At 42.7% G+C, this 17476-nt stretch overlaps 3 protein-coding genes across 3 annotated transcripts; 2 read left to right on the top strand and 1 right to left on the bottom strand.

The window, feature by feature from the left end:
* The first annotated feature begins 580 nt into the window (after positions 1 to 580).
* Positions 581 to 5514, top strand: LOC115680211 (lipoxygenase 6, chloroplastic). The gene is made up of 9 exons (XM_030603973.2): positions 581 to 1191; positions 2001 to 2278; positions 2381 to 2618; positions 2728 to 3060; positions 3184 to 3269; positions 3373 to 3480; positions 3566 to 3867; positions 4103 to 4369; positions 4624 to 5514. The coding sequence occupies exons 1-9, from the start codon at positions 774 to 776 to the stop codon at positions 5381 to 5383; spliced, it is 2790 nt and encodes a 929-aa protein (XP_030459833.1). The 5' UTR covers positions 581 to 773; the 3' UTR covers positions 5384 to 5514.
* A 1297-nt stretch (positions 5515 to 6811) lies between these two features.
* Positions 6812 to 12271, top strand: LOC115680240 (uncharacterized). The gene is made up of 11 exons (XM_030604011.2): positions 6812 to 7058; positions 7657 to 7739; positions 7830 to 7965; positions 8182 to 8678; positions 8775 to 8822; positions 9060 to 9234; positions 10108 to 10220; positions 10307 to 10403; positions 10568 to 10787; positions 11225 to 11378; positions 11462 to 12271. The coding sequence occupies exons 1-11, from the start codon at positions 6848 to 6850 to the stop codon at positions 11882 to 11884; spliced, it is 2157 nt and encodes a 718-aa protein (XP_030459871.1). The 5' UTR covers positions 6812 to 6847; the 3' UTR covers positions 11885 to 12271.
* A 529-nt stretch (positions 12272 to 12800) lies between these two features.
* Positions 12801 to 15460, bottom strand: LOC115680241 (uncharacterized). Its single transcript, XM_030604012.2, has 5 exons — positions 15153 to 15460; positions 14350 to 14506; positions 14016 to 14066; positions 13771 to 13863; positions 12801 to 13101 (listed from the first exon to the last, which is right to left on the bottom strand). Exons 1-5 carry the CDS (start codon positions 15332 to 15334, stop codon positions 13030 to 13032), a joined length of 555 nt encoding a protein of 184 aa, XP_030459872.1. The 5' UTR covers positions 15335 to 15460; the 3' UTR covers positions 12801 to 13029.
* Positions 15461 to 17476: the final 2016 nt, after the last annotated feature.

Here is a 17476-nt window from a genome sequence, read left to right as displayed (position 1 = left end):
GCCCGACGCCGGCGACCTCCGCCGGCCACGGCTATAGCCGGCGGAGGGAAGAAGGAAAAAAAAAAGAAAAGGAAAAGGAAAAGAAAAAAAACAGAAAAAGGAAAAAAAAAAAAATAAAAAAGTTTTTAAAAAATACTATTCCGGTAGCCGAACAGTAAATTTCTTGCTAGGCCGGTGAGCATTTGACCTATCAGAAATCAAAAAATTGAGATTGAATGGGCACTTTGGATACCAAATTGAGGCTGAATGGATGCTTTAGGTGCCGAATTTGAGACTATGTCCACTTTGGGTACCAAATTGAGAAAAGGTCCCCACTTTGGGTACCAAAATGAAATTTTCCCAAAAATCAATATAGAAGTTTGAATTGTAGGATATAATAAGTGATATCTCAAATTATAAATTAGTATTTAAACAAGCGATTCGCATTTTATATTTCATCGTAATTTATCTCGTCTTGATCTTAGGAAGTATTATCATGAACTGCCAGATTTATTGATTTTTTTCAGCAAGTTTCACTTTCAGGCCATCTCTGTCAAAGGAAAGAACTTGCTAATGTTTCCTAGCCAGGACAAACCCATCAACCCCAAGTCCCTGTTAACCAAACATAGATCGAAACCTGTCAGATCGGATCACACTCACCAATCCCTCTCACTCTTCCTCACCCTGTAAAGACCGAGTCATCTCTCAACGCTCAAAAGAAGTTCTATAAGTGCAATCTCGACTCTTCCCTGTGGAGTTCACTCTGCAAAAAGAAAGCTGGAGAAAACGAGCAAATGTTTGCTGTCAAACCACTCTCCCCCTTCAGGTCAGAAGTTTCCGGCCCGGTCTTCCGGCTTCCTCTGCCTGCCTCCGGCGGCGGTAGGCGGTCGAGGGCGGTGGTGGGTCGGCGGTTAAAGGTCAACGGGGGTGCTGGATGGGTGAGGGCAGTGGTTAGCGGCGGGGACAACAAGACCGTGGAGGCTGAGAAGCCAGTGGATGATGGGAAGGACTTGAATGGGTCATTGCCATCATCTTCATCGTCATTGTCATCATCTTCTTCTTCAGGGAAGATTGATGTGAGAGCAGTGATTTCGATAAGGAAGAAGATCAGGCAGAAGCTGGTCGACAAGATTGAGGACTCGTTGGAGTCTTTCATGAATGGGATTGGTCAGGGCATCATGCTTCAGCTTGTCAGCGAGGAGGTCGACTCTGGTCAGTCTGTCAACCAAGATTAATCTTTTTCTGTTTTAAAGTTTTTTCTTTTCCTTACTGGGTTTTGCGTGGCAGAACTTGAACTGTTTGTTATATGACCTTTTTGATAGTGTGAATTGCTGGAAAAAAAAAATGCAACACAGTTTAGATTTCATTTCTTCATTCTTCTACGAGGTTGTGTTTTTACTTCTGCAAGATGGAAATGCTGGAAAAATTTGAGTGGTTTTTTTGTTGGGGGTTATTGGTCAAGATTAGTTTCTGGAAAAAGAAGGCTGAAAAAGAGGACCCTTTCTTCATTTTGGTGTACGGTCAACTATCAGGCTGATCCAGATCTTCCACAGCACCTCGTGGAAAGGCTCATCATAACGCTTCTTAGATGATTTTGGTGATAAACAATTAGATCCTGCTTGAACTAAAGCTATTCTTATGCTTTGTTTTCTTGTCCTTTTTCCTTTATGTTCTTGTTTGATCCCAGTTCACAAAGATTCCTGGGCTTGAAGTCCTTGTAAATCTGTGATATTTTCCCTCTCAATAATTGCATTTAAATTGTCTTTTTTTGGCCAAAAGAGAAGTCCAGGAACGTTACTGGTCCTGTTCGAGGACGTCCTTTTTATCCTAACCAATCAAGGCATATCACGTAAAGAAAAAGGTTCTTCACATGGTTGGCCACTAGTTTTTTCTTTTCTCTTTTGTTTTGTTCTGGATTTGCTCTTCAACATGTCTCTAATGCTGCAAATATCTAGTTTAGTCATAATCACACTGTTTTGTTCTCTCTCTCAACGCTATTTTCACTTAATTTGCAATTGCAGTGACACGGTCAGGGAAGACCATTGAGTCCAGTGTGAGAGGGTGGTTGCCAAACCCCTCACAATGCTCGTACATAGCTGAGTATGCAGCTGATTTGACGGTCCCTCAGGACTTTGGTTGTCCAGGAGCTGTCCTCATCACCAATCTCCATGGCAAGGAGTTTCACTTGCTCGAGATTGTGATCCATGGTTTCAGTGAAGGTCCAATTCATTTCCCCGCCAACACTTGGATCCACGCTCGGAAGGACAATCCCGAGAGCAGAATCATCTTCCGAAACCAAGTGAGACCCGCCGATTGCATTCTTACAAATTGGTTTCCTTTTAGTAGTGTATCAGTTGTTCCTTCATTTTGCTTAAGCGATGTGGGTTTCCTTTGTAAATAGGCGTATTTACCGTCGCAAACGCCAGCAGGACTTAGAGATCTCCGGCGGGAAGACTTGTTGAGCATTCGGGGCAATGGAAAAGGCGAGAGAAAGCCTCATGAACGGATATACGATTATGCTTTGTATAATGACTTGGGAAATCCTGACAAAGATGATGATCTTGCTAGGCCGGTACTGGCTGGGGAGGAGAGACCTTATCCAAGGCGGTGTCGAACGGGCCGTCCGCCCATGCGAACAGGTAATAGAACTTTTCAATTTGAACTCAGTAAGGTACTGACCTCAACAATCGTCTCTTCGGCCTTCCTCTCAAATGATGTAATAATTTCCTTTTTTTGAATCTTCCAAAGACCCACTTTGTGAGAGTAGAATCGAGAAGCCCCACCCAGTGTATGTGCCTCGGGATGAGACTTTCGAGGAGATCAAGCAGAACACCTTTGCTGCTGGGAGGTTAAAAGCTCTGCTCCATAATCTGGTGCCACAAATCGCTGCTTCGTTGTCAAACTCGGATATTCCGTTCAAGTGCTTCTCGGATATCGATAAGCTGTACAACGACGGACTCCTTCTGAAAGATGAAGAGCAGAATGAGGTCCCGGCCACTCTGGCATTAGGGAATCTGATGAAAGGGGTCTTGACAGTAGGCGAGAGGTTGCTGAAGTACGAAATTCCTGCTATCATATCAAGTAGTTATCTCTTCCTTCTGTTGTCTGTTCGAGACTATTGTTTTATGTGTTTCGCAGAACTTTGATTTGCCAACTATGGTCTTTCATCTCATTAAAGCCCTGCAAAATGTCTGCATCTTTTAGGGGATAGATTTGCTTGGCTTCGAGACAATGAGTTTGCACGCCAAGCTTTGGCGGGGGTTAATCCGGTCAGCATTCAGATTTTGAAGGTAGTCAAAGCGACAAAACGAAGAAAAGACTCCCATCGCAGCATAATTCTTAATTCAATCAGCATATAAACAAACTTTTGATCTTTTTGATGTCGTGTGACAGGAACTTCCTATCCTTAGCCAGTTGGATCCTGCCATTTATGGCCCTCCAGAATCGGCGCTCACCAAGGACTTGATAGAACAAGAACTCCATGGAATGAGTGTTGAGCGGGTAGATGAAACTATCTTCTCTGCTTCTTCTATGAGCGCTTATTAGCTTGGACAATTTAATTTCACGGGCTATTTAAAAAATGCAGGCTATAGAGGAGAAGCGATTGTTCATAATTGATTACCACGATATGCTTCTGCCGTTCGTCGATAAGATCAACTCCTTGTCGGACAGAAAAACTTATGCCTCCAGGACTATCCTCTTCTATAATCTGGCTGGCAGTTTGAAGCCAATAGCTATCGAGCTTTCGCTGCCTCCGATGCCTTCTAAGCCTTGGAACAAAAGGGTTTACACCCAAGGGCACGATGCCACAACTCACTGGATTTGGAAGCAAGCCAAAGCCCATGTCTGTGCCAGTGATGCCGGGATCCATCAACTAGTAAATCACTGGTAAGATTGGAAAGTCTGAAAGAGTTTATGAATTATTATAGATCAAGCATGAGTGGGTTTGACTCGCTGTTAACTGTAGTTTAATTTTTGCATTGATGTGGAAACCTCACGACAGTGAGGTTGCCTCGACTGAATTTCGCATTTCACAATTTGTGCAGACTGACGACCATGGTGTTAGTACTTCAACAATGCAATGTTTTGTCTAATCCTATGTTTGTTGTTCAAATAACTACAGGTTGAGGACTCATGCTTCCATGGAGCCCTATATAATCGCGACCCATAGGCAGCTCAGCTCGATGCATCCGATTTACAAGCTTCTTCACCCGCACATGCGCTACACGTTAGAAATTAACGCACTAGCTCGACAGAGCCTAATTAATGGAGGAGGGATAATCGAGGCCTGTTTCAGCCCGGGAAAGTATGCCATGGAGTTAAGTTCCGCCGCATACAAGAGCATGTGGCGGTTCGACATGGAGGCATTGCCTGCCGATCTCATTCGGAGGTAAGATCGTAGTACATTCCAAGAAATAGTTATCCTTCAAAACCTGCCCCGGTTTCGAGCTCTCTTTTTGTTTCATTTCGAGTTCAATATAGTCGCTCTTCTTTCATAGCGAGTTATTGCTCAGAATCGGTCTTATGGTCGAGCCACATGTGGCATGAGAAACAGCGCGAGCTATGCTGAATCAACCTGGATCGCCTTCTATTTGTTGAGGAAGTATTTGTGAACTGATTCACTGATTATGTGGTATCTTTCAGGGGAATGGCAGTGGAAGATCCTTCGGCGCCCCATGGCCTGAGGCTCATACTCGAAGACTATCCTTATGCGGACGACGGCCTCCTCGTATGGACTGCCATAAAAGAATGGGTCGAATCCTATGTTGACCACTTCTATTCAGACCCCGGATCAGTCATGTCCGACGTCGAGCTCCAAGCCTGGTGGGACGAGGTCAAGAACAAAGGCCACTACGACAAGAGGAACGAGCCCTGGTGGCCAAAGCTAGACACCAAAGAGGACTTGTGCGCCGTCCTGGCCATTATGATATGGACGGCGTCAGGCCAGCATGCAGCCATAAACTTTGGGCAGTACCCGTTCGGAGGGTACGTGCCCAACAGGCCGACGCTGATGCGGAGGCTCATCCCTCAGGAGGACGAGCCCGAGTACGAGAAGTTCCTGCTGAACCCGCAGCACATGTTCTTGACGTCGTTGCCGACCCAACTCCAGGCCACCAAGGTGATGGCGGTGCAAGACACTCTGTCGACACACTCGCCCGACGAAGAGTACTTGGGCCAGGGGAGCCAGCTCCACGGGCATTGGATCAACGACCACCGAGTCTTGGAATTGTTCGAGAGGTTCTCGAGCAAGCTCGAGGACATAGAGAAGATAATCGACGAGAGGAACAAGGACAAGCGCCTGAAGAACCGAACCGGGGCCGGCGTCCCTCCTTACGAGCTGTTGCTTCCCTCGTCCGGCCCGGGGGTGACCGGCCGAGGGATTCCAAACAGCATATCCATTTGATTTGCCTCTACTGAGGTCACCTTTCTCTCTTTCACAAAATCTTTTCGAGGGATGGCATGTTATATATGTAAGCAAGTACTCTCAAAACTCTCGACTTGTGGTTTCCAACATTTTGCCGGTTAACAAGGAAACGGAAGCGTTAATGTCGTCATATCTGACTTAGCAATAATTAGACGTGTAATCGATTCAAGTTAAGTCGACATCAGTGGTAAGGGAATTGGGTGGGGTGAGGTACGATGAGGATGTTCAGTTTCGGCTGTGGGGCTTGACTCCCATACTTAACAAAGAGGCAAAGTAAAAATTTAAGAGTGAGATGAGAGTTAGGGTATAACAGAATTCCTAAAAAAAAAAAAGTCAACCATCATTTTCTAAACTCGAGTTCAAATTTAAGTTCCAACAAGACAAATAGCCATAAGTTTGTCGAGCTTAAGCTGTGAGGTTGAACTCCAATTCACAAATTCTAAAAGTATAACAATCGAGAAATGACGCTAGATACTTGGTATTCATCATCGAACAACAAAAGGGTACAAACGATAACGGGCAAATCTTTTAACTCAACTAAGTACGAAAACCATCAAATTGAATCGAGTAATTCTTCGACCAAAAAAATTAAGTAATTTTTAATCTCGATTAAGGATGTGTTTATTTCACTGAAAATTTTATGATAAAGGAAAGTATTTTTCATGAATATCATTTTGAAGCAAAATTGTTAGTTTTCATTTGTTCGGCATTTTAAGAGTAGTTTTTCTTTAATTTAAATTTGTTGTTTTCAATTCATGAAAAACAATTTCCAAATATCAAAAATCGAAAAATAATTTTTTGAAAATAATTTCCTTTCAAACAAATGGACACTAATAACTCGATTGAGCTTCTCCATCCCCTAATGTAGTGAGCCTAAGCAAGTGTTAGTGAGTCATAAATAACTCAACTCAAGGATAATAACACAAATAATTCATCTACTTTAACCCAATAATGTATCAATGAACTTTTAATTTGTTCAATATGATTCCTAAATATCGTTCCCGAACTTTTAATTTGTTCAAAACAGTCCTAGACTTTTGGTAGACGTTTAAGTTAATCTCGGACTATATAAAAATGTTCAATTTTATCCATCTATTAATTCAAGTTCATAAACAATATAAAACATTTTTATATAGTCCAGAATTTAGATTGAATACGTATAAAAAATTCATGAATCGCTTTAAACAAAACTGAAAGTTCATTGACCGCGTTGTATATAAAGTTAAGATTCAATAATCTAACTGAATAAATTAAAAATTTATAGACTATTTATGCCATTATCCAAAAAACTCAATTGATATCTCGACGTGACCGTAGGGAAGTTGCAAAACCGCCGTTTTCAAAGTCGAAACGCAGACCGCGACGTCGTTTAATTGACCAATCAACCTCCCTAAAGCCCTTCCCATGGCGGCATTTCCCTGAGCTTCCTCTCTCTCCTCGGTCATGGCGGTTGCACGTTCGCTCAAGCTTCGCAATGGCCTCTTCCACATTGGATCCGTCACCAAATCCTACCCGCCCCCGTGCTCTCGAGCCCGAGGGCTATCGGTCTCCGCCTCCGCGAGCGGCGGCGGCGGCGGCGGCGCGCCGCTTCCGGTTCTGATCGTCGGCGCCGGCCCCGTCGGCCTGGTCCTCTCCATCCTCCTCACGAAGCTAGGTACTGTTCCGAAGCCTCCGCTCTTCTCTTTTCTTCCTCGTGTGGGTGCGTTCCGCGATGATTCTGCCTGATTGCGGAGGGAATCGAATGAGAGGGATGAGAGCGTGTGAATGTACGTCGGCTAGCTCGTTGAGGACACGGTATGTTCAAGGACCTAAGGGATGGAAAGAATGAAGGACTTGGACTCGTATACTCTTGCGCTTGAAGCTAGGAAACGGTGCCTCAACTGTTGGTCCTGCTCCAGTTTGAGATCCATTGTAAACTGAGAAGGAATTCGCAGCTATGTGTAGCTTAATGGTTTCCGGAAATTTTAAATCTGTTCCCAGACCAGACTATTAGGAGCTGGTTCAGTACCGCTTACTTGGGGTTCCTTAAAGGACTAAGAGCTCCAACTGCCTTACTGCCTTAATGGGGATGTTTCATATTTGCCGAATGTCAGAGAATTGCGCTTACTTGTCGAAGTTCAAAAGTGATATACTGATGCAAAGAGACGGCTTAGTCCTCTCCGTGCCTTTCCCCTCGTTCTTCTTTTGTCTGGTGCACTTTTGCCGTGACCAGTCGGCGTCGAATGATGTTCCTGCGTTATGGCTTTTTGTAGGAGTGAAGTGTGCGATTGTGGAGAAGAGTGAGACATTTTCTAGCCATCCACAGGCTCACTTCATCAATAACCGTACAATGGAGGTCAACTTTCTTCCTGTTGGGGAAAGGTCTGTTTGTTTTTTCTTGGGATTTTTAATAATGAGATTTCCTCGATGTATAAAACAATTACAGGTGTTCCGCAAAATGAATGGCTTGGCTGAGGAAATTCAAAAATCTCAACCGCCTGTTGACTCGTGGAGAAAGTTCATATATTGCAGTTCACTCACTGGTTCAGTTCTAGGGATAGTTGACCATATGCAACCTCAAGGTATGAATACTCCCATTATTTTTCCTCAGCTTATCTATTGATAAAAATTAGGCTAATATTCATGTCATTTTGCGTTCTTTCTCGGTCTTCGCAAATGTTGCGGTGGTATCGTTTGCCTGTGAAAGGAAATAGTTATTAACTGGTTCCCCTTAACATAGTTTTGAATGTGGGGAATTCGTGTTCTAAGACATGCTTAATACATCCTTTGCTAAGCAGATTTTGAAAAAGTTGTCAGCCCTGCCTCTGTGGCGCACTTTTCGCAGTACAAACTAACAAGATTATTAGTTGAGCATCTGAAAAAGCTCAACTTCCAAATTCGTGAAGCAGACAACTTGGAAGGCCTGGATTGTGAAGCTCCCAGGGCAGGAGAAATACTGATGGGGCACGAATGCATCTCCATCGATACTACTTCTAACCGATGTGTAACTGCAACTGTCTCTTATACTGAGGGAGGAAAGTGTAAGGAGAGAAAATTCCGGTGCAGTACTCTTGTCGGTGCAGATGGGGCTGGAAGTAGTGTGAGAAGGCTTTTAGGAATTAGTTTGAGAGGTGAAAAGGATTTACAAAAGCTTGTCAGTGTTCATTTTCTTAGCAAAGACCTTGGGCAACATCTCCTCAGGGAGAGGCCTGGTATGTTATACTTTATCTTCAATACTGAAGCTATTGGAGTTCTTGTTGCTCATGATCTGGAGCAAGGAGAATTTGTTTTGCAGGTATACATTGCAATTTCATGCAAAATGTCTAGTTGATCATTTCGCCTGCTTCAGATCCCCACTGGATAACACCCGAGTTTGCTTATCATGTTGTAGATGCCATTCTATCCGCCTCAGCAAAATGTACGGGATTTTGAGCCGAAGGTACTGTTATATTTTTGAGCTGGATATTTGTTACATACTCCATTTATTAAATTCTGGTTTAGTGCGTTTTCAAAGTATGTGCCCTCAGTTAGGTTGACTGATAAGATATCCTCTCGGGTGCTCTCTGTGCAATATAGATGCTTGTTCCATGCGGCATTAAGTTACGATACGTCGATAGGATTATAATTCCTTGTTGATGGAAACAATATGTTTTTTGAAGGATTCAACCTGTTGTAGATATGTGAGAAGATAATTTTCAAGTTGGTTGGCCGAGCACTTGTGGACATAGATGTAATTGAAGTAAAACCATGGGTGATGCATGCTGAAGTTGCAGAGAAGTTTCTTTCCTGCGACAATCGAGTCATAATTGCTGGTGATGCAGCTCATCGATTTCCTCCAGCTGGTGGTTTTGGTGAGTGGCATCCTTTAATCAGTTGACTACTTAGTTACGATTCTTCAGGTTTAAATCCTGCATCTTTCCTCAATCGTTTCTATGCTAATCACACTTCTATTAACCAAATTTAGTTTATTTGGGGGAATCCACTTTGATCTTGTGCCCATGCCTTTTGTAATTCAATTCTAGTTGGATGGAACATTACTTTTGACTCAAGAAATTTTTAGTCACTGCTCCTAAGCTATAGCAACTGAAGCTTTCTTTCTAGCTTTTTTTTTTTTTTTTGGTAACCCAGGGAACCCCCGCACGGCCGACAGCCGGGAGGTAAACCCTGGGGGCGACACGTGCTAGCCACCACACACGTGCACCGGTTAAGTCACCCTGCGGCGCTCGGGATTTGAACACCCAACTTTTTGCGAGAGGAAGAGTGCCCTTTCCAGCAGTGCCACCCAGGCGGGTGGTGCTTTCTTTCTAGCTTTAGCTGCTGATAGAAGTCAAAATCTTTTGTATTTTGACATTGCACTGGATCATTTGTCAAAGATTGGAAATATATAATGCTGTCTTCTTTTTCCATTTTAGGTGGCCCCTAAAGACTGCCACTTTTCTAGTGTTTCCAAGAATCCTTGCACCCTAAATATGAAAAAATGGCCGAAATATATCAACGAAATCATTACCTGCAGAGAAAAGAGAAGTACCTAAAGAGTTACACAAGAACTTTGATAATTCTCACGCTTTTTTTATCCTTAAGAAATGCTCAATAAGAATGGGCCCAAGCATGTGGTTGGCCAGTCGATGGCATGATCAATAGCTTAGGAGCAGGAAAGTTCGACTTGTCAAAGTCTGTTAGAGGAAGACTGCTAGATTAGTAAAATTTCCATGAAATTATTGCAGGTATGAACACTGGAATCCAGGATGCACACAATCTTGCTTGGAAATTGGCTTCTGTCTTGGAGGGTATTTCACCATCTTCATTTCTTCATACCTATGAAGCAGAACGTAGGCCGGTACTTCTATTTGATTCTTCCTTGTAAGTGGTGGAAGTTTTATTCTGTGAATCGGATGGATCCTTGACCTTGGGATAATTGATCAGATTGCCATCTTTAATACTACATTGAGTGTTCAAAACTTCAAAGCAGCCATGGCAGTTCCAGCTGCTCTAGGTCTTGATCCTGCTGTCGCAAACTCAGGTATTTTGATGCTTGCTTTCATTCTCTGCGAAAGACTCTTTTCTTTTGTCATAATTAGTTAGTTTACTTATCAATCTTTATTGAAGTCCTCACAAGCATTGCTGCAGTTGCCTATTGTTAATTTATGCCTAACTCTTCATTCCTTTCTATGCTCTGTCTTACAGTACATCGAGTTGTCAGTGACGGTTTTGGTTCCATTCTACCGTCTGAAGTTCAGAAGGCAATTTTGGATGGAGCTTTTAGCTTCGGCCGTGCACAGCTTTCAACATTTTTTCTTAACGAAAACAACCCCCTGGGATCATCAAGACTGGCAAAACTGAAATGTATATTTGACGAGGGGAAAAGCCTCCAACTGCAGTTTCCTGCTGAGGATCTTGGCTTCAGGTATCACTCATATTCAGATAAAAGTTAAAAGAAGAAGATTCTGATGTGGAAACTTCATATTCTGACCTTTCATTCTGCTAATATGACAAATAATCGAGGAATCTTTGTGATTGACCAATAAAAGTGTTGTTTATTGTGAAAAATTGCATGTTGATGTTTTCCGCTTGCTCGGCGACTTGTCAATTGGGTAATGTTAGTTGTTCTGTCATGAATTTCTGATCATTTGTCATCCATCTTGATTAACTTTGAGCCTGGTTAGGAAATATTCATGTATATTCGTCCTGCGTTCTCTTAGGAATTAGAGATTGATCTTAACTATTCATTAATTTCCTGACTTACAATTCATTTGACTTTTGAGAATCCACCAGTCTATTTTGGGAAGCTTCTGTTACATGTTGTTGCGAGCATGAACGTGACAATCAACCATTATATTTCAGGTACCTTGATGGTGCACTTATTCCTGATGTTAATAGTACCTCGATTCCACTTCCGGTGCCTACTGGCCGTCGTAGGGACTATATACCATCTGCAGATCCAGGATCAAGGCTTCCCCACATGAATGTGAGGGTATGCTCAGATTCTGGCAATGAGGTATATCTAGTTATCAGTTCCTGACATGCTCATTTGATACGCCATATACTTAACTTGAGTGTGCCTTCATAAATGTCTTCTAGGAAAAAATGTCAACTCTTGACCTCGTACGTGGAGATAAGATCGAGTTCCTCCTCCTCATTGCCCCGATGGAAGATTCCTACGATCTTGCTCGTGCTGCTTTCAAGGTGGCTGAAGAATTTAGAGTATCCGCTAGAGTCTGTGTAGTGTGGCCTGTTGAAGCTGGTAATGCGCTTGGAGAAGGTAGCAAGGTTGTATTGGCACCTTGGGAAAATTACTTGGATGTTCAGGAAGTTAAGAATCCATCGATTTCTTCTTCTTCCTCCTGGTGGGAGTTGTGCCGGATGACCGACAGGGGGGCGATCCTGGTCAGGCCTGATGAGCATATCGCCTGGCGTGTGAAATCTGAAATCGTAGGAGATCCCATGTCGGAGATGCGAAAGGCTTTTTCTGCAGCGCTGGGTGTGAAGTTGAGGGCGGTCTAGAAAAACTTTTCCTATCTTCATGGATGTTGTTATTAGTTCAGAAGTAGCAAGAGAATAATCTCGTATATTGGCATTTTCTATCGATTAGGCTTTGGAGAACAACGATTAGTATTTTGTGTGCATTAAATTGCCTGCTCCACAGTCAATAATTTGTAGGTGCGTAAAACGGACTGCTCGAACCGGGCGGTTCCCGGACCGGACCAAACCAGCTGGTTCCCGGGAGTGTCGGAACTGCAAACCGAACCGACCGGACCGGATCGACTACATATTCTTTTTTTTTTTTAATAAATAGCTAATGTGCCGTTAGGGGAAAGCCGTTCCACTCATCATTATCATAGAAATATGGAGCTTTTTGGAAAGTTGTATACGAAGAATCAATTTTTTATATTTTTTGGTCAACGAAGAAGCAATTAGGCCAAAAGTCGTCTGATTCACTCATCATTTTCATAGAAAGGGACTTGATAGTTTTCCTCGGTCAAGTGAATGCCATGTTCTATAGTTTTCACTTAATGGCACAAATTGAACTTGATATACTTCTATGCAATTGATTTGGAGGAGCTCTCTCTTCATTAAGTAGTGGAAAAAAAAAAGTGACTAGTTTCATTGGATTTGAGTCCGCAGTTCCCAATTTTGGGAACCGGTCCTTCCGGTCCGGTGGTCCTACTGGACCGGGACCGATCACCCCTGTTAATTTGGGTGTTGACACTAAGTACTCTGATGCTCTCGGATGAATGATACATGACGGACATACCAGAGGGAAGAACCCAATGTTTAATATGTATCATCCAACAATTCATGTTGGTGTCTGTAGATTAAATCACGTCCTCATTTTCTTTCCCTGCGACCTAAATTGAATCGCCCGCTCTCTTGTTTTTTGCGATCTGCAACCCCATGATTGGTTGCGATGGACAGACAATTCGACACCATATCAGACGTAACTTGTATTGAATCTTTCATTTTGTACTATTTTTACAGTGTCCAGTTCATCAGGAACAAATGCTGAATTAAGGCATTAAGAAACGCATGTATGAGAAAGGAGGGAATGTGCTTGGACATCCTTTCATCCGTGACCTCGGCTTGAGTCGTGGTCGAAGATGTAGAAGCGCGATGCTTCGGATTTCTGCACAATCACCTGATGGATAACATCAACTGCATACCAGGAAGATCATATGCCCTAGAGATGCAGTAATAATTCCGAGAAACCCGCCGGCGACGACCTGTGATTAGCAAGGAGAACACACAAAAAAGAAGCAAAAACAAGAGCATCGACATCAGAAGTTTCTGAGAATACATAAGCAGAGGATGGTAGAGATGTCATTTAGTTTCCCCTGTAATTACTATGTGAAAATTCATCGCATCTTATTAACAATGTGAACCGCTTACCAATATCCATTCAAGTTGCCTAAACGTTAAGGCGTTTTAAAAGGAGAAAGTTTAAAAGAAGTGCCAACTACTCTAAATCCTCTCCTTAGGACAGATAATGAATGTGAATAATTCTATGACCCTGCAACATCGTAAAGCTGCAAATTTGACATTTTCTCTTTGCCCGAGACAATCTTGACGATAATGTAACAGGTCATCTATCAGGCAACTAGAGCATCCCAAAAAGAGTCACCCCCTAAAGATCGAATCAGAGAATTTGACGTAAGCTACTGTATGCTAACAGATGAGCAAAAGCAAAGAGTGAGCCTCACAATCATCATTTGCAGCATTTCCCATAATCAATCCAGCAGATAAGGGATGGTAAATTAGCATGTGTTTACAGTAGTTTTTCACCTAGTGTATCCTTCACGTGTTTAATCCCTAACCATACTCTGAGGACTCCCAGTGATTAATAAATGTATACAAATACAAGTTGAACCAGGACAGTCGAGCATATAGCAGACCTGAGGAGGAGTATGGCCTAGAAGTTCGCGCAGTGGCCTGCTCTCGGCAAGGGGATGCTCAGCAGGAAGTTCATACACAATTTGATTTAACACCTGGAAAATTAAAATGCAGAAAAGATGTGTCCTAAAGAAATTAAATAGTCTAATTTAATCTAAGCACTCTAATTTAAGGATCATTTTTGTAAAATAGATCGTAAAAGATAACCAAGTGCAGAAGAATAGTAAAAATGGCAAAAACACCCAACCTCTGCCTGACGTCCAGCCTGTAACCGAACACCAGTTGCATCATACATCACCTGCACAGTTTTTTTCCATATTAACATTCTCTAGGAACAGACAGCACACTAAATGGCATCCTTTGAACAGGTAATCAACACAATCTGTTGGTTTGCATTACTATACTATCTCCCGGGCATTGCAGTAACTAGGTAACTGCAGAAGCAAAGACAATGCCAAACTACTCCATTTTCCCCCAGGGATTCTTTGAGATGCAACGAGCATAGGATGAAGGTTAGGATTTCAAATCAGATTTTCCATGGTTTTCTTAGAAGATGGGACAAAATTGAAATAAGGGCATACCACCAATGCTAAGATCAATGCGGTGGCAAATGTTGTTCCTCCAAAGCCATCTTGAAACCCAATCGCCGCCGCAAGAGCGGTTACGGTCGCAGAATGAGAAGACGGCATCCCTCCAGATCCAACGAGCCGTTTGAGATCCCATCTCCTTTCCTTATACCTGCAAATCTAAGAAAAGATTAAGACTCTTAGGACATATTACCATGTAAACCAAATTAAAATGGAGAACTATATACATGGAAAGTAGGAAACAAATAAACCCTCTCAATTCCACTGCACCGCCATCTGGTCGTAGCGAATTCATTACGACATCCATGGTCTCAAACAATCAAATCGAGGCAATTTGTAGAAAAAGCGAACCGCATATAAGCATCAGATTGGGGGGAGATCAAATTTAAACGACAAATGCATCAATTCTGGCGAATATCTACAGCCTGGGACACACACCTAGGTCGCCTTACCAGACGTGACCTAAAGATCAACGAGCTAGATCAATCAGCTCAGAGTTTGTTTCTTGGTGCGTTCTTTAGCTTCGGAGAAACAATAAGCAATAGGTTTGATTTGGAAGCCAAAGAATTACGCAAAAAAATGGAGTTCATCACGGATCGACTCGCCATCGTTTGCGCAAAGCTCAATTTGCTTCCCGAAATAGAAATCGAGCGCGGACATTCGATTCGATCGTCGCGCGAAACATGAACAGTCATCATTGCAACGCGCCACGAGATCAAAAGCGCGCACAAACAAAAACAACACGCGGAAGTCAAAAGCTACGTTACCGGGGGAGGAGAAATGGAAGGAAGGAGTACCAGGAGGTGAAGAACTTGATGGACTGAGCGATGGTGAAGGCGGCGAGGGCGGAGATGAGGGCGTAGTTGGTGAAGAACGACGGCGACGACGAGGACGCGGCCGACGACGACGTCGACGAAGAAGAAACCGAGCCTTGGATCGACGATCCAGACGCCGCCACCTCATCCAGCATCCCTCTCATCGCCGTCCGACGTTGGCTCGACAGGCCGCTTCCTCTTCTTCTTCTTCTTCTTCGAGTCCGATCTTCAAATGCGCACAGAGAGAGAGAGGATATCGGTCGTCGTCGTCGTCGCCGTCGTCGTCGCCGGCCCCTTCGTCGTTCTTTTATACGAGTTCTGGATTGGACATGAAGAGAGCAACTAACGGTCTTTTCAAGAGAGAGAGAAGAGTCTGAAGATGCGTCCTTCCCTCTCATATTCCAACCAGAATATGCCATTTTTCACCGCCACCATTTATTTTATTTTATTTATTATATTTTTTATTTTCGGATCCGTCGTCGTTTTCGACCTCACGTCTCTAGATTCTTTGGCGTGACTTGGTCATCCTAAACTCTAATTTGCAAATCCGGATTTAACAAGAAAGTCCATCTTTATTAAATACGCAAACTCGGGTAAGGCTCGGGGGCAATAAATCATACGGGGCACGAAACATATGTTTTCCCGGATCCTTATTTGAACCAATTCGACGAGTCAAAGTTATGATATGGATAAGATAACAAGAAGGAGAACGTGCGCTCTTACATCCCTAAAGGTTCAATTATTTTGTGTAAGTCATATTCAAATCACGTGGATACCGATAAGATGCGAGAACAGTCGATGGACATGCTTCATGCCATATAGAGCAATTTTAACTCTTTTTGCTTGTTTGGCTCTATTCATTCATATCATATTCTTGGAATTGCTCTCTCTAATTCTAAGCTCTTAATTGGGTCCGTTATTATCTGTGGGAGGTGGAAAATAAGAATTCGCATTCACGGCACGTGTTAAAGTATCCCGTGTAGCCCGTATGTGGCCTTCCTCTATCTAGAGTCAAGTTCTGCCCCAATTTATTTTGCGTGTGTCCAACTTTAATTAGGCCGACACATGAGATGGGGAGTTAAAGCATCTCAGATTTGCTTGTTTATTGGAATTACATGATCTTTATATACGTGTAGTCCCCCTCCATTTATTAGCTTAAGATTAGGCTTTCTATCTTGCCCATCAAGTCTTTTATGCGATGGTCGTATCAACGTTACATCGGCCACACTGATATCCTGTTTTCCACTATGCGGAAGAACGAAGTTGCATGTGTAAATACACATAGGTATAATGGACAAGCACATAAGTTTACTCTCGCATGGTGGGCAGATGAGAAAAGACGGGGCGTGTGCGGACGACATGTCTATGTTTGTCACGGCATGTTTGATATCATTCACTTTAATAATCGATGTGAATTTAACCTCATGGACCCGAGCGGAAAAGGAAAATTCCCTAACTATTTGCGAAGAATTGTCAAATTTTAGCTATAAAAATCTTGACCTTGTCGGGCTCAATCGGTTGAGAATTTGGGAGCTGGTGAACCGGTCGTCGTTCAATCACAGGTCTTATTCCACAGCATGGTTGAGACCAAATACCCATTACAATCCCCGAACAAATCGGGAGAGAGAGTTGAGATATCTCCATTATGCTTTTCAACTTTTTTCCCAACCTTTTTACTTTTTCCTTGTCTTTGACCTTCTGTTTAGACGCGAGGAGTAGGAGGTACACCATGTTATTGCGTGTAGAGTTTGATTGGTTTGTGGCTCTTTCTTCTCTTTGACTCTTCTCATTTGGTTTTACTTGTTCCACGGTCCAAACCCACTTTTGTTTTCGGAAAAATAACATCAAACATCCTTCAATTTTAATTCAATGTATAATATCTTCTCTAAATTTTTAATTTATTCAATATCAGGCATGAGCTTTTGCTTAATATTCAATGTGGCCCCTAAACTTTTAAATATTTTTATACAGTCTAGAAACTACATTGAATATTTACCAATAGCTTAGGGATCACATTGAACAAATTAAAAGTTTAGAAACGACATTGCACATTGAGCTAAAATTCAAGGACCAAATTGCTCAAATTAAAAATCGAGACCAGAATTCAAAGATCATTTATGCTACTGCCCCTTTGTTTTTCCAAGCTAAATCATGTGTTAAAATCGTAATAACAAGAGCAGTAGCATGTCGTGAGGTGAAGCTCGGCATCGCGAGTCGAATGAGACACAACCGTGGCTCTTTTAAGCTGTTAGGTCATCCGAGGACCTCGAGAGTTGTTGGCGCCCATGTAATTGAATGAATATTGG

This window comes from Syzygium oleosum, unplaced genomic scaffold, assembly GCF_021117445.2.
Source record: "Syzygium oleosum isolate NSW1041296 unplaced genomic scaffold, Sole_v2.1 Sole_v2.06, whole genome shotgun sequence".
Taxonomy (NCBI): Eukaryota; Viridiplantae; Streptophyta; class Magnoliopsida; order Myrtales; family Myrtaceae; genus Syzygium; species Syzygium oleosum.
This window is presented reverse-complemented; position numbering and strand designations above follow the sequence as displayed.